Source organism: Vulpes vulpes, chromosome 1, assembly GCF_048418805.1.
Source record: "Vulpes vulpes isolate BD-2025 chromosome 1, VulVul3, whole genome shotgun sequence".
Classification (NCBI taxonomy): domain Eukaryota; kingdom Metazoa; phylum Chordata; class Mammalia; order Carnivora; family Canidae; genus Vulpes; species Vulpes vulpes.
In genome coordinates, this window is record NC_132780.1 from 59,196,042 (window position 1) to 59,210,217 (window position 14,176).

General features: G+C 33.3%; 1 protein-coding gene across 10 annotated transcripts in view; it reads left to right on the forward strand.

Annotated features, from left to right (window-relative positions):
- Window positions 1-14,176, forward strand: part of TRDN (triadin) — a 363,753-nt gene that overhangs the window by 217,010 nt on the left and 132,567 nt on the right. For all 10 annotated transcript variants that reach the window (XR_012002811.1, XM_072765072.1, XM_072765079.1 and 7 more), the window contains exons 15-19: window positions 6,661-6,690; window positions 7,410-7,427; window positions 10,866-10,898; window positions 11,016-11,042; window positions 13,123-13,149. Coding sequence is in view for 9 of the 10 variants with exons in the window: in XM_072765072.1 (XP_072621173.1) it covers window positions 6,661-6,690; window positions 7,410-7,427; window positions 10,866-10,898; window positions 11,016-11,042; window positions 13,123-13,149 (135 nt within the window). In the remaining variant the exon portion in view is untranslated. The remainder of the gene's footprint in view (window positions 1-6,660; window positions 6,691-7,409; window positions 7,428-10,865; window positions 10,899-11,015; window positions 11,043-13,122; window positions 13,150-14,176) is intronic.

Here is a 14,176-nt window from a genome sequence, read left to right on the forward strand (position 1 = left end):
AAAATCCGAAGGGCCTTAGGGCTTAATTAGAATGCCCTGGGAAGTTCTTTTGTTAGTGAATTTTAAAATACATAAGCAAAAGTGCATACCAGTTTTATTATCAAAGATGGTTTGTGCACCAGGGGCAAAGGGCTTTTCTTGCAGAGTGAACCCTACAGATTTGCTTTTCATGTTAAGATTTATGCCCCCATGTCCTATCATATCTCTCTCAGAAACCTTAACAAGAGAGATCCTGGGCTTCACTGAGCTTTGCCCATCAATTTTACTGTTCTTTGGAATTTTGGCATCAGAGCAATCATACCTTGACTTAAGTGGAGCTAAGTAAATATTCCACTGACGTCCTTCTTCCTCTAAGCCTTTTTCTACTGAAATTTCTCCTGTATGCCACTCTTTCTCCTCCAATAGACATCTATTAACACACATTCTTACTTTTCATTAGTTCTCAATGTCAAAATCCCATCAAATTGTATTTTTTTCTGTATAAAATGTGCTTATTCTCCATTTCTTCTTATATAATTGCCCCACTCTCTTTGTAGATGCAGAGACACAAATTCTGGTGTAAGCTTCAGCCTCTGTTTTTTCCTTGCCCCTGGCATTTAGTCTTCTAGAATTTTTAATTTGGCTGAACTCTCTTTTGTTTAATCTTTCCTAAAATAATTAGAAAGGCTAATCTTCATTCACAGCACCTGGTCCTCTAGATTTCACCTCACGTTGCTGTTTGTGACCTCATACTGGTTTTACTAACTTCTCATGTGAACCAGGGCAACGATTTCTGAAATCAGACGTTCTCAAAATGTGGTCAAGGACTCCTGGGGGTCTCTGAGACCCTTTCAGTGGTTTTTTGAGGTCAACACTATTTTTATGAAAATATGAAGTCATAGTTCGCCTGGTTCATTGTCCTCCCAGGAGTCTACACTGGAGTTTCCAGAGGCTACATAATTTGCGTTATTGCAACAGATTGAATAATTAAGCAGATATGCAAATCCAACTGTCTTCTCATTAAGCTAGACATTAATGAGATTCACAAAGTCACTCATCTTACCAATTTTTCTGCATTGGAAATATATTTTCATAAAAATATATTATTGATGCTAAAATGCATTTTTTTACTAAATGCATAAGCAAATTTATTTTAAATTTTTCTCAACTTTAATTTTTAAAATTATAAACATCAATGGATAGAAACTACATAATTACATAAATAAAAGCTGTTTGGGGTCTTTTAAAATTGTAAAGAACTTAAAGGATTCCTGAGACGAAACAATTTGAGATCTCTAACCTAAATAATAATCCTGCCTATAATATTTTCTCTAAATAGTGTCCTTCAAAAGACTGAACCGGCTTCATAAAACTTTTCATGATGTTACCTGTTTAAAATATTCAGTGGCTTCACACCAACCACAGAATATGGTCTACAGACCTTAACCTGTAGACCTGGTCTGCACAGTCTGTTTCCTGACCTCCTGTCATGTATACATCTAGGCAAAGACAAAGCCAAAGCCTGAATAATCCCACCAGGAAAGATACAATGAGATCTTTCAAGATAGAGACAATTCATTACTTTCATGGTCAGCAAAAGCAAGAATAGCTGAAGGTGCCAGCACTTCATGGTTCTTGTCCTACACACCAAAAAGTGATGACACCCAAAGAAAAGAGGCCAGATAATGCTATAATACAAGTTAGGGACTTTTCAGTGTGGAGGAGCCAATTCTACACCACTACAGCCAAATGGTTTAATGGTCTGCAACTCGGTTCCAAAGTGTTCTAGGCTGGAGAACTCAGGAGGTGATAAGAAGCTGACGATAGCCACCCGTCCTCTTGTGTTCCAGAAGGATCATAAGGCATTCTGCTGATACTCACATTAGCTGCGGCTTAAAACTTGGCTTGCAGGCACCTGGGTGGCTCAGTGGTTGAGCTTCTGCCTTTGGCTCAGGCTGTGATCCTGGAGACCGGGGATCAAGCCCCACATGGGGCTCCCTGCATGGAGCCTGCTTCTCCCTCTGCCTGAGTCTCTGCCTCTCTGTCTGTGTCTCTCATGGATAAATAAAGAAAATCTTTTTAAAAAATAATAAAACTTGGCCTGCAGGTTCTATATGGATATGTGCAGAGCCACCATGGCATCATCATGGAGGCTTTACCTTATACTTCCCTTCACTTTCTTCCTTTAGGTATCACATACTTCATCCATATCAAGCCATTCTCGATTTTATACATAAAACTTTCTGTCTTGCCTTTGTTGCTGCCAATATCAAAACATAGGTTATCCTTTCTTTTTCCTTCTATGAATATTCAATGATTTTAGGGCTCAGGAAAAATTTTTCTTCCTCTAAGACATCTGACCCTATCAATTAAATATTTTTTCTTTTTCATTTATAATCTCTCATCAGAATTTATCTATACCTCCCTACCATCACTTATTTCTTACCAACTTGTACTTATATTAAAGGTATTCATTTTCCTTCTACTCTAATAGAGTTTAAAATTTTTGATTAAAGGGACCATGTCTAATTCAATTTTATCTCCTATTGGGACTGACACATTTTCTCAGTTTGCACATTGCTTAACAAATATTTATTCTGTGAATGAACCAGTAATATCTAGGACTCTTAAGATCAATGTAATATCTATAAGAAATATGAATAGATACTCAATTTTCCACACCCCAGGCAGGAAAGAATTATTATTATTATCATCATCTTATTATTATTATTATTTTCATATCATCATCATCATCATCATCATCATCATCATATTGGAAGTTATATTCCAGTAAACTTTTTAGGTCTGAAAAATCATAGCCAGATGTCTGACAATTTCATCATCGGTATTTTGATCACTAGCTGCTGCTTAGATTGCACTAGCAAATCTAGGTAGATCCCATACATTTAAACTTAGCTTCCTGTATGAATTCCTAGAGGCTGGAAAGCCTTTGAGTATTCCAACACAATTTATTTCTGAAGGATGCAGTTCCATTGAGAAAGTGCCAGATTGGATTTATCGTTTACTATAACTAGAACAAGAGCAAGTAGAGTTGAATGCATGTGAGAATTAGGCCTTCAAAATTGAGATCTGAAGGGAAATTATGCTGAAAGACAGAGCAAAATATCTGTAATTGTAACTGAATAAGATGTCAATGGGCAAATTATACAAAGGAAATGGAGTGCTTTATCACCTGCATTCTCAGACTACCGGAGAGTTAATTTTTCCCTTTGATACAACTAGTATTTAGTTTTTCTCCAGCATCACTTAGGAACATACTAGACCATACCTGATACAGAAATCCCTCTTTATCTGCAGTTTCAATTTGGCAGTTTCAGTGACCTGAGGTGAATTACCACCTAGAAGCAGATGGTCCTCCTTTCGACACATGTTTAGAAGGTCCACAGTAGCCTAACATTAGTCATAATGCCTATGTCATTCACCTCACTTTATCCCATCACACAGGCATTTTATCATTTCATATCATCACAAGAAGGGTGAGTATAGTATCATAAGATATTTTGAGAGAGACCATATTCACATGACTTTTTTTACAGTATATTGTTATAATTTTCTATTTTATTATTACCTATTGTTACTAATCTCTTTTTATGCCTAATTTATAAATTAAACTTCATTATAGGTACGCATGTATAGAAATAAATATATAGTATATATAGGGTTTGGTCCTTTCTGCGGTTTTAGACATCCACTGGGGGGGCTTGGAATATATCCCCCCTGGATGAGGGGAACTACTGTGGGTTGCTAAAGATGAGTGAATGATGAATTGAACAGATTGCAAACACATCACTTCTTTTAAATCACAGCTGCTATGAGCTTCAATGTTCTTAATAAAAGACTGTTGTTCAGATTATTGGGCATATGGTCTTTAGGGAAGTATATTCACTGAGTAAGCCTTTTATAATATTTTTAAGCCATTTCAGCAGAGTATAATGCTGAGAGGGTATAATGAAGTTTAATAGTCTGAGTATTAATGGCTGCTGCTAATAGCTTTTCAGGGTCAGTGTGTGATTTTTCAGTTCTAAGCATTATGTTTTTTGTTGCTCAGGTATTTTACTTGTGTAAATCTGCTGCTCTGTTGACTCATAACCCAAAGACATGATTTTATAATGACATTTTAACTTAATTTCAATATAGCTCCCTTTTTTAGAACACATGTATTGAATTTTTAAAACCTACTTGGTGAGATCATAGCTTGTTATTTTTTTACATTTCTTCTTCATGAAATGTTTTACTTTATCCCAATAAGCTCTTTACTTTACCTGATCCTGGACTTCCTTCATTATTTATTTTTCATTTTTTATTCTTTCATTTCAGTGCAATTACTATCTAATACACTATTACCGATTCTTATTACGAGGAGAAGGAAAGCAGATTAAAACAACAGGCATTTCACGGATAGATAATTGTATTCAGCTTTCCACATCTACCCCATGCCAGACTCTAGTCAGAGAATAGAGGCAAGGGGGTGGAAAAAGTCTTCTCCTTACCAGCCACTTTTTATTCTCTGTCCCACCAGTCTCTTCCCAAACTTTATTTTCCTTTGTATCCCTGAACGAATATGTGCTTGCCATAATCTTCCAGTGATTTCCATATTGGCTGTGGTCTAGGTTCAAAAGATGGCTTAGTAAGAGTCACATGACCTTTGGGGAAGGCAGAAATCCTACTCCGGTATACTAGAGCCAAATTAATTGATTGAGAACTTAGAAAGATCACTGAACTTTCCACTTTATAATTTCAGCTGTCATGCTACAGGAATCCATGCCTGCATTGTTCATTGTTAGGCATGTGAATCAGATGATATTTATCATACTCTTACATGAAATAGTTTTATATCATATTTTTTTACATATTTGAATTATTTGCTTATCTGATTAGGATAATTACTCATGAAGGAAATGAATAAGGGAGTGCTTGCAAAGCACATTTTAGAAAACAAATTTAGCCTACTCAGTTATAGTTCCAGATGAGAAACTGTCAAGAAAACTATCTTTTGAAGGGGCAGGAAGGATATTCTAGTCCAATATTCATTATATTATGACACACTGGACATAATAGTGCTTAATAGGTGTTTATTGAATATGTAAATGTTTTGTTCCAAGGATTTATTATTTTTCAAAATAGCATTTGTTTTCCCCTCATACATGGAACATATCCCTATTACAGAAAAGTTAAAAGTTCACAAAGAAGAGATTGCAAAAACAGCACTTGAATGACTTTATTTTTCTATTATGTGCATATCTATGGATTATTTAACAGCTCCATTAGTGTTCGGAAGATACTGTTTAATATTCCCATTATTTAGAGATGTAGAACTATGTTGTAAAAAGCCTCTTCCTATATTTATTTTTTATGATTATATAGCTTTTTTTGGATTTCTAGTAGTGGACTTACTATATCAAAAAAACATGCTTATTTTTTTAAAGCATGCTTATTTTTATAACTTTCTAGTTATAAAGCAACTTTCAAGTTGCTTTCCTAAAATGCGTTTCTAGCTTATATTTCTATGAAAGTGAGTTTTCACTTATACCACACTATTACTGTCATTGGTTATCATTTTTTCATAAAACAACTCAGTTGACCACCTAACTGCTTTTTGTGAATAAACTCTCATTCATTGTCATCTCCAAACATTTTAGTTTCATCACTTCATTATGAAAGTAAAATGAAGGTGCCAACTGCGTCCCTATAAGGCACACAAATCCATTAGCTTACATATTATTAGTAAATGTCCACCATTCTCAATTCTAAAGCATACAATTATCAGCCAGAAAACAGTTTATCTACCTTTTGCAATGATCAATCATAGTTCATTATTATAATTCTAATTTCAATAATAATCAGAAAATTTCAAAGTTAAATTACAAAAGAGATAAAGAAAAAAAAGCAAAGATAAATAGAATATTTCTGAGCAGAAACCTGAGTTAAGCTGCCTCTATTCTAAAATAAACAGGGTCAGAAAACTCCCATTTTATTTTCCAGTGATAGGAACAGAAAGCTACATGGCCTAAATACTAAAAAATAATAAAATCTCCAGATCCAGGCTGAACACCCAAAGACTAAAAATAAAACAGTTGTCTGCTGACCACTGATTACATAGTACTCTGTAGCAGCTACGAAATATAATGTGTTCATCAGTAACTGATGAGCCGACATCAGCCTGGTTTTTTCCCATTACAATAGAAATAACTGAATATTTGTATTATAAATATATTGATTGTTCAGAGAGTACAAAGCAGGTGATCCACATCGTGTGGCTTTAGATTGAGAAAATGAACAAACCACAGACTAAATTATGGGCTTCAGCCCATCTTTATGGAAGTAGACCATATATTGGCTCAGCTTGACTTTCTATTTAAAAGGTTAAAGCTTTGATAGGCACCATATGATCTCTGTGCAAACTCTATGTGGATATTTTCTTTCATCTTTGTTCTTTTTTATAGTCTTCCTATTTCAGAAAATTTCTTATGTACTCCCTCACTCTGTACTCATCTTCTCAAAAACAGTTACTTCTCTTTAAACCCCAGATTCTAGAAATACATCATGCAATCAGTCCACTTTGTTGAAGATTATTTCAGAGTGTTTGGCATTTTATTGTAAACTAATCAGTTGTTGATTTATCGTATGTGCTTTATCAATTATTTATCTTTGTATTTTCAGATTCCAAGAAAACAAAAACACCTGTAGAAGGTATTGGAAATATTTTCCTTTTCTGTCTTATATTTGATGAATTCCCAAATTGCATTTCCTCTTAAAGGATTATTGTAGAAGAAAAAAATATACATGAGAATATGGGATAGAGGAGAGAAAGTGAGAGAGAGAGAGAACATGTGGAAAAGAGGCAAATATTTTCTGACAATATTGCTATGAGATATATTTGGCAAAATAAAAAATACATACTGAGTATGTTTACCTTTCACAATAATTATTTTCAAAGAAATGTTTCTTGACAAAAAATTGAATAATGTTCAGAATCAAGCATTTATTTTACTAGAAAGCATAAATTCAATTAATCTTGGATACATCAGCATCAATTAGGAACTGAATCGTTCCTCTAAGTCTTGAATAGAATCATTACTCATCTGGCAACTCATATGTTTCTTCTGTATTTGCTTATATGTGATTATGTGTTCACCTGTGTTTAAGAAGACTGCAAGATATAAATCATTGAAAATGGCTAAACCGTGTAATCCTAGGTTGATTCATTGTCAAACAATGCTTTGCACTCAAATTATGGAAACGCTTATAGTAGTAATTGGCAATACCTCAGAGCAACACTGAAATTTGAGAGAGAATGGTGGAAGGGGTTGGAAAAATTTTAGTCTAGTCAATATGTTGGGGGAGTAATTTTACCTTTAAAAGTTTTAAAAGCAATTGGTTTTTTAAATTGTTTTTATTTCTTTCAACAGAACATCCCAAGGGAAAAAGTAAGGAAATGCATGCAAAGTATATTTGTGTATATGTTTTTTTTTCTTTTTACAACTATTATTGGTTTGCTGGTATATTTAGACTTGCAGTTTTGAATATCTCTTTTATATTTGATGCATGTGAGCTCTACTTGTTATTTTTTGTTAGAATGAAAAAAATATATATAACCTGAAGATCAGAGGGACTAAAAACCTTGGCAGTCATTCTTAAATTCCTTCCCAAATTCATACAATCATCTAATAATATTATCCACAGCCTCATAACCAAAATTATAACTTCATTTCAGTTATTGGAATAAATTTATTTCCTATAATCTGGTTAGTTCTCAGTCCTTAAAAAAGACCAAAGAGAAGTTGTTTTTCAGCCTGGTTTCATAACCTCTTTCCCTCTTATCTTTCTCCTTAAATCCATAAATATTTTGGCATGTCCATATGATATTTGACATTTCATTCTTAATGTGATTTCCCCCTTATAAGCACTATGGCTTCTGTATAATAGCATCGCTTGCAATCCATACCCTCCACTGTTGCTTTAACACCGTGTTAAAGCTGTTTGGTAACGGGAAAGCCAGATGCCTCTGGGTTGTATCTTTTGCAAGTACATGCTCTCTTCTGAAGGAATTAGGATATGTTGAACAAATGGAAACAAAAAACCCCCAATTTAACCCTATTCAATCAGCTGTTAAAAATCATCCCATTCCCAGAAATGCAGAGCTTTTAAAGATCCCAATGATATTAAAAAACGTCTGTTTTAAAAATACAACACTTTTTGAAGATTTTATATATGTTTTGGTCCTCCAAAAGGTGAGGACACTGAGGCATTCTATGTCATAAAAAGGCTCTAAAATGTTCTGTGGGATGAATCATGAAATTATAGTACAACTCAGCCAGGGGGAGCAATCTATCTATAGAGAAGTATGTGTTCCTTCAGTTTCAGATTTATGTGTGTGCACAGCTGCTGATGAGCATTGGCTCACAGACAGACACAGAAACACTCTATAAACCAGTGCACCAGCAGGAAAATGGAGGACAACCATAGATGTGAAAAATGATGTTAAATAATATATATGTAACCTTAAGGCCCTCACTTTATTGCAGGCTATATAATTTAAAAGATCTTGCAGACACACTGCATCTCTTTGGCAATCTTCAGAGAATTGGTATATTTAATTTTTTTAAAAAAGGCCTTCCCAGGCATTCATTTACATCCCTCACTGAGAAGTTTGGTGGATTGTGACTTGGACAGTAATAGGAAAAAGAAAAAAAAAATCCTCTAAACAACTAATAATTCATTTTAAATTAACTTGTTTGCTCCGGTTTATCATCTAGAGTTGTTTTTTTCCAAAAAAAAAAAAAAAAGATTTATTTATTTATTTGAGAGAGAGCTTGCATGCTTCTGTACTCATGTGAGAGACCACCAGTGGGCGGCGGGGGGGGGGGGGGGTGGAGGGGAGCAGAGAGACAGAGAGAGAGAGAGAGAGAGAGAGAGCCTAGAGAAGTCGACTCCTTTCAGACCTTGGGGGCTGACGGGGGGCTGGATCGCCCAACGCACAAGATCATGACCTGAGTTGAAACCAAGTCAGACTCTGAACGAACTGAGCCACCCACCCAGATACCCCCAGACTTGCTTTTATTGTTGCTATTGTTGTGTCTTTGAATTTGACTTAGACTTCTATCTTTAAGATTGCTTCTTTCAATTATACATCTCCATCCCTGTATTCTTACTTTGCTTCTACTTGTCTGGTTATCGCAATTAAGAAGTTATTCTTTTCTGAGTTTAAAATAAATCATGGTTGTGAAACAGGGTGAAAAGTACATGGGGGGATCTTCCTATACATATTTTTGAAACTTTTTATAAACTATAATTTTTTCAAAATAAAAAGTAAAAACAAGTCAATCATAGCTATGATTTGGCAGTCCTTGTTGAATTAAAGAGTATTTTGCTTTATATTTATCAAAGATAATTCAATAACGATATCCTGAATTATCTTACATAATAAGTGCTCTTAACATTGTTCCAAATTAGCACGGGTGTTTTTCTGTTTATATGATGGCTTTCTGTTGTGATTGTAAGGGTCTTATTTTTAACTTTGTAATACCACATATAGCCAGAATTCAGTATTGATGCATACCCAGATCGACTTCAACTATCAATTATCAATTATTCAACTAAAAATAAACAGATTTTTTCAACTATCATTGCTTTGCAAATTTCTTAGATACATTACATGAATGGTGTTTCAGTTCAGCAGTAAATTAAGCAACACATTTAATTGCTCCATATTTTTCAAACAACTTTTGACATGTTCTCACTGTGTTTAATTTTAGCTAAGTCACCTAAGTGTCTTCTTTTTGACTTGTGACACTTGGTCAAGTCATTTGTTTATTTGTTTTACTGCCTGCATGCTCCTTGAGAGTGGATAAATTGCTCTTTCTACTTATATGACTACATTCTTGATAAAATTGTACACTTGAGTGACTGATGAGATGACTGTAGATTTGATGGCTCTCTGTGTTCCCAAAATATAGTTCTTAAAATTCTTTCAGCGTAAACATCTTCTAGTCTCCAAAATGTATTCATTGAATGAAACTTTAAAATAATCTTGTCGTAACTTTTCTTTAAAAAAAGGTTATAGTAATGTACCTATGTTAAGACATTTCCTGAAAATCTTCTTTTAAATCAACTTGACAAGCTTGTCAAGGCAAAACAAAAAATAGGATTGCAGATAATAGCACTTCGTATAAAATTAGTACTTGCACTTTGTATAAAATTAGTTCTTATTATAATATAAATGTCGTCTTACTCTTGAGGCCAGAATAATGCATTGTCTCATACAATATTGACAGAAGTGGGTTCTTAAAAAGAAATACTATCTAAAAAGCACTCTATACGGAGCATTTGTCCTAAAAGCAAGGGAAGTGTGTTTTGTTTTCCCCCGAAAATTCAATCTATTTCAGTGTCTTCAGTTTGCCACAGAAAGGCCTTTGTCTTAAATAACTTTCAGTATAAGAAGAGTTCACCTTCCAAGAGGAACTCCAGATGAAATCTGTCCAACTGTATCTGAAAATCATTTTAAAACAGCTGAAATAATTATCCTTTGTGTTTATTTTTTATCCCAAATTTATTTCATGTTGACCTAATACAATAGCAAACTAAATGTTTTCCATTCTTTATAGACTCTATTTAATTTTTTTGGTTTATTACCCATGAAAAATTTAATTCCTCTTACACAAAATATTTTTATGCTCTTCTGTGAAGGAACTCAGTGAGGGAAAGAGAAGGAAAGATTTGTTTTATTCATTTTATTAGTTTGTTTTATTAGCTGCTGCAGTGTAGCATTAACACATATATGTTTCTCTGTGTTAAAGCAATTGAATTGTGACATATAAAATTGGAATAATAATAATAATAATAATAATAATAATACTATGTTTCAGAACAGGAAAAGAAAGAAAAGTACCTGGAACCAGGTAACTGTTTTTAAATTCCTCTATCTTACTTTCATTTTACTAATTTGCAATTGAATACTGAATTGTGATAGAATGGCTTAGAATGTTGACTTTTTCCTTTTCTTTTGTTTGATGCAGCAAAGTCGTCAAAGAAGGAACATTCAGGTGAGTTAGATTCATGTTCCTGGATTCTTCCTACCTGATGTCCCATGTTTATTAATATTGCAGCCTCAGACAGGTGGTAAGGACCATGCCAAGAAAAGATAGAAAATCCTTCATCCCATGGTATTTACTTAAAATTCATGACATAGAGTTAATATCGATGTAGTTTCAGAAAACAGAAGCCAAATAATATGTTAGACTCTTGCTGTCCAGTGAGTGTTCTGTGAACCAGCAGCATCATGTTGTTAGAAATACAGGGTCTTTGGCTTCATCAGGGACTGACTGAATCAGAATCCCTAACTTCCTAACACCTCCCGTGAATTTGTCAGAGCAGTGTGCTAGAAGCACATTTGAGTGTAAAATAACAAAAACAAAACAAAACAAGAAAAACACCCCCACTTTCTGTAAATGCATCCAATATTGCTTTACTTGTAAAATATGGAATATTCAATTCCAGCAAATATTCTCGCCCTATTCAAAACATTACTTAATGACATTCCTTGAGTACTCAAGGGAGCTGCAGCGAAAGTAGAGGCAGATTTTGCCCTCAATATATTTATATTCTAATGGAAGAAAATTGAATTGAGAATCAGACCATCAGTAAAACAAACATACAAACAAATATATCTAAGAATGCTGTTGGTGTGGATTCCAAATGGCTTTCTTAAAGGTTTCTAGCATTTAGCTTGCCCTATCAGCTATTTCAAATTAAAATAAATGCAACTTTCTAAACCTATTTTACTGACTTCATTTTAAAATACTACGTGTCGATTTTGCCTTCAAATTTTACTCAACGAACAACATCACCAAGTTATCGTTTGTGGGTATGTATGTCATAGATCAGTTTAATGCCCATTGGTTGTCTTCCCATTTTATTGTATTTAAATGGAAATTGCATTTACCCAGTGTTATGTAAATAACCAACCACACAAATTTAACTCAACTATTTCCTACCCACCCCCACGCCTGCCACAGACTACAGCAAACCACAGGTTCAAAGCTCCATTTCTTATTCTTCTAAGTTTCTGAAACTTCCTCAGACAGACAACGCAAATCCATTTAGTTTTTTTCTCCAACTAGTTCCCATAGCATCATCCTTTTTTTCTTTATAATAGGCACTTACAATACTGTTATAATCACATTACCTTTTCTTGTTTCCATTTTAAAGAGTCAGAAATTAGAGTGCCTAGTATAATGCCAGGCATACATACTGTAGGCACTTGGTAATGGTTTATTAAATGAAAGGAAAAATACCAAATAGAAAAACCACATTAAAAAAAATAAAAGGGAATGACTTTTAAATATTTTCCAAGATGAAATAAATAATCACATTTCATCATTTCACATTAACATTGATATTATTTATCCTTTGGGAAGGAATGCTCTTGTCTACCTTACAGAGAACAGAGATTTGTTCATTTGTGAGTAACATTCTCACAGGTGGGCCAAACACATATTCTCATTTATGCACATATGCAGAAAACTAAAATTGAGTATATATCATAGAAACACATAAACATGGAGAAACATTCAGAATGACTATGGGTATAATCAGTTTCAAGAATATTAATAAATAGCTAACTATTATTGTCTAATATTAAACATGACAAAATACAATAACTTAAATTGCTTGAAATCATTATCTGTTTATTTCAGGGTATGATTACAGGGTAGCAGTGTGGCAGTAATTAGCTCCATTTTAACAATTGAAACCATCGGATAATTTATCAATTCATGTCGTTCTTTTCCTATGACTTTAAGGAAAATGCACTGGCTTGTATATAAGAACAATCAAATCCTTAGCTAATTGAAAAGACAAAACAAAATGAATAAGTTGTGAATGAGCATTCTGTGTTGGGAGAAGATATATAAGTATAAAAAATCTGTGGTTCATGGCATGTATTTATAGTATATCAAAGAAAATGTCACAGTGTTGTATTTTCTCCTTCTGAGACCAGTGTTTTTCCTTAGTTTCCAAGGTTATAATACAATCTTTAAAAAAATAAATAACCTTAAAACTATTTGAGAAAGAGACTGTGGACTTGTAAATAATTTAGATCTTCTTGTTTCTTGTCTTTAACAGCTCCAAGTGAAAAACAAGTAAAAGCAAGTATGTTGAATAAAATTAAAAAAAAAAACAAAAAGAGCATATTTCAGCAGCTTACTAATTTAAGTTTTTTGCTATAGACAAGGCTAATGCTATTTTTCGAGGCTGGCTTACCAAATGTTTCTTGCTATTAATATTTGTTGAACTAATATACATAATTATTCAACCTTTTCTTTTTTATCAATTTATTCTTCTTAAAATTTATTTTCATTTGGAAATGTTAATTTGTCCATATCATAACTCCTTTCTGAGTAGTTTTTATTTTTATTTTTTATTTTGATGAATAAATGATCTCTTCAGTTTCTTAAGCACATCAGACTTAATTTTCCTAATGATTAATCACTTGACCACACCAGTAGGCAACACAATTTGAATACCAGTGAAATCCATTGTGTCTTGAATGAAATGAAACCCCTAATAATTTTAACTACTGTTCATGTAATGTCATAATTTCCTTCTAAGGTTTATATCTTCAGATTATGAATACTGATGGAGAATTGATACCATGGCATTTGCATCCATATTAAGTTTGACAATATGCTCAGGAAAAAATGCTGGTTTCTTTGATGGTTTTCTGAATTAGGTGAAGTACCTAACAGATTGTCACTAATGAAAATTATTTTAGGTGTAATGACTTCTAAGCTTTTCTAAGATTATGGTCAAATCTCAGTTTTATGCATGATGTAAGTACAATAATATTTTTCATTTGGTTTGGAGCTGCATAGGTATTAATGATGGTACTAATACATAAAACAAATGTGTGTTTTATTTAGTGCCAGGATTTGAGATAGAGGATATCCTTGGTGGATATATCAGATAAAAATTAGAAAATATAATTTTGAGTAACTGGGTAGGTACTTTTAAAAAATTAGAGTTGGAGGTATTTACATAGACATTCTAGACTTTGAGAGGTGTAACATGAATCTAAAATTTCATTTGTATTTTCATGAAAAATTTTAGTTGAATGTAAAGCTGATTGGAACTTTATATTATGGAATCCTCAGTATGCTAATACTTTGTAGAAATGCAT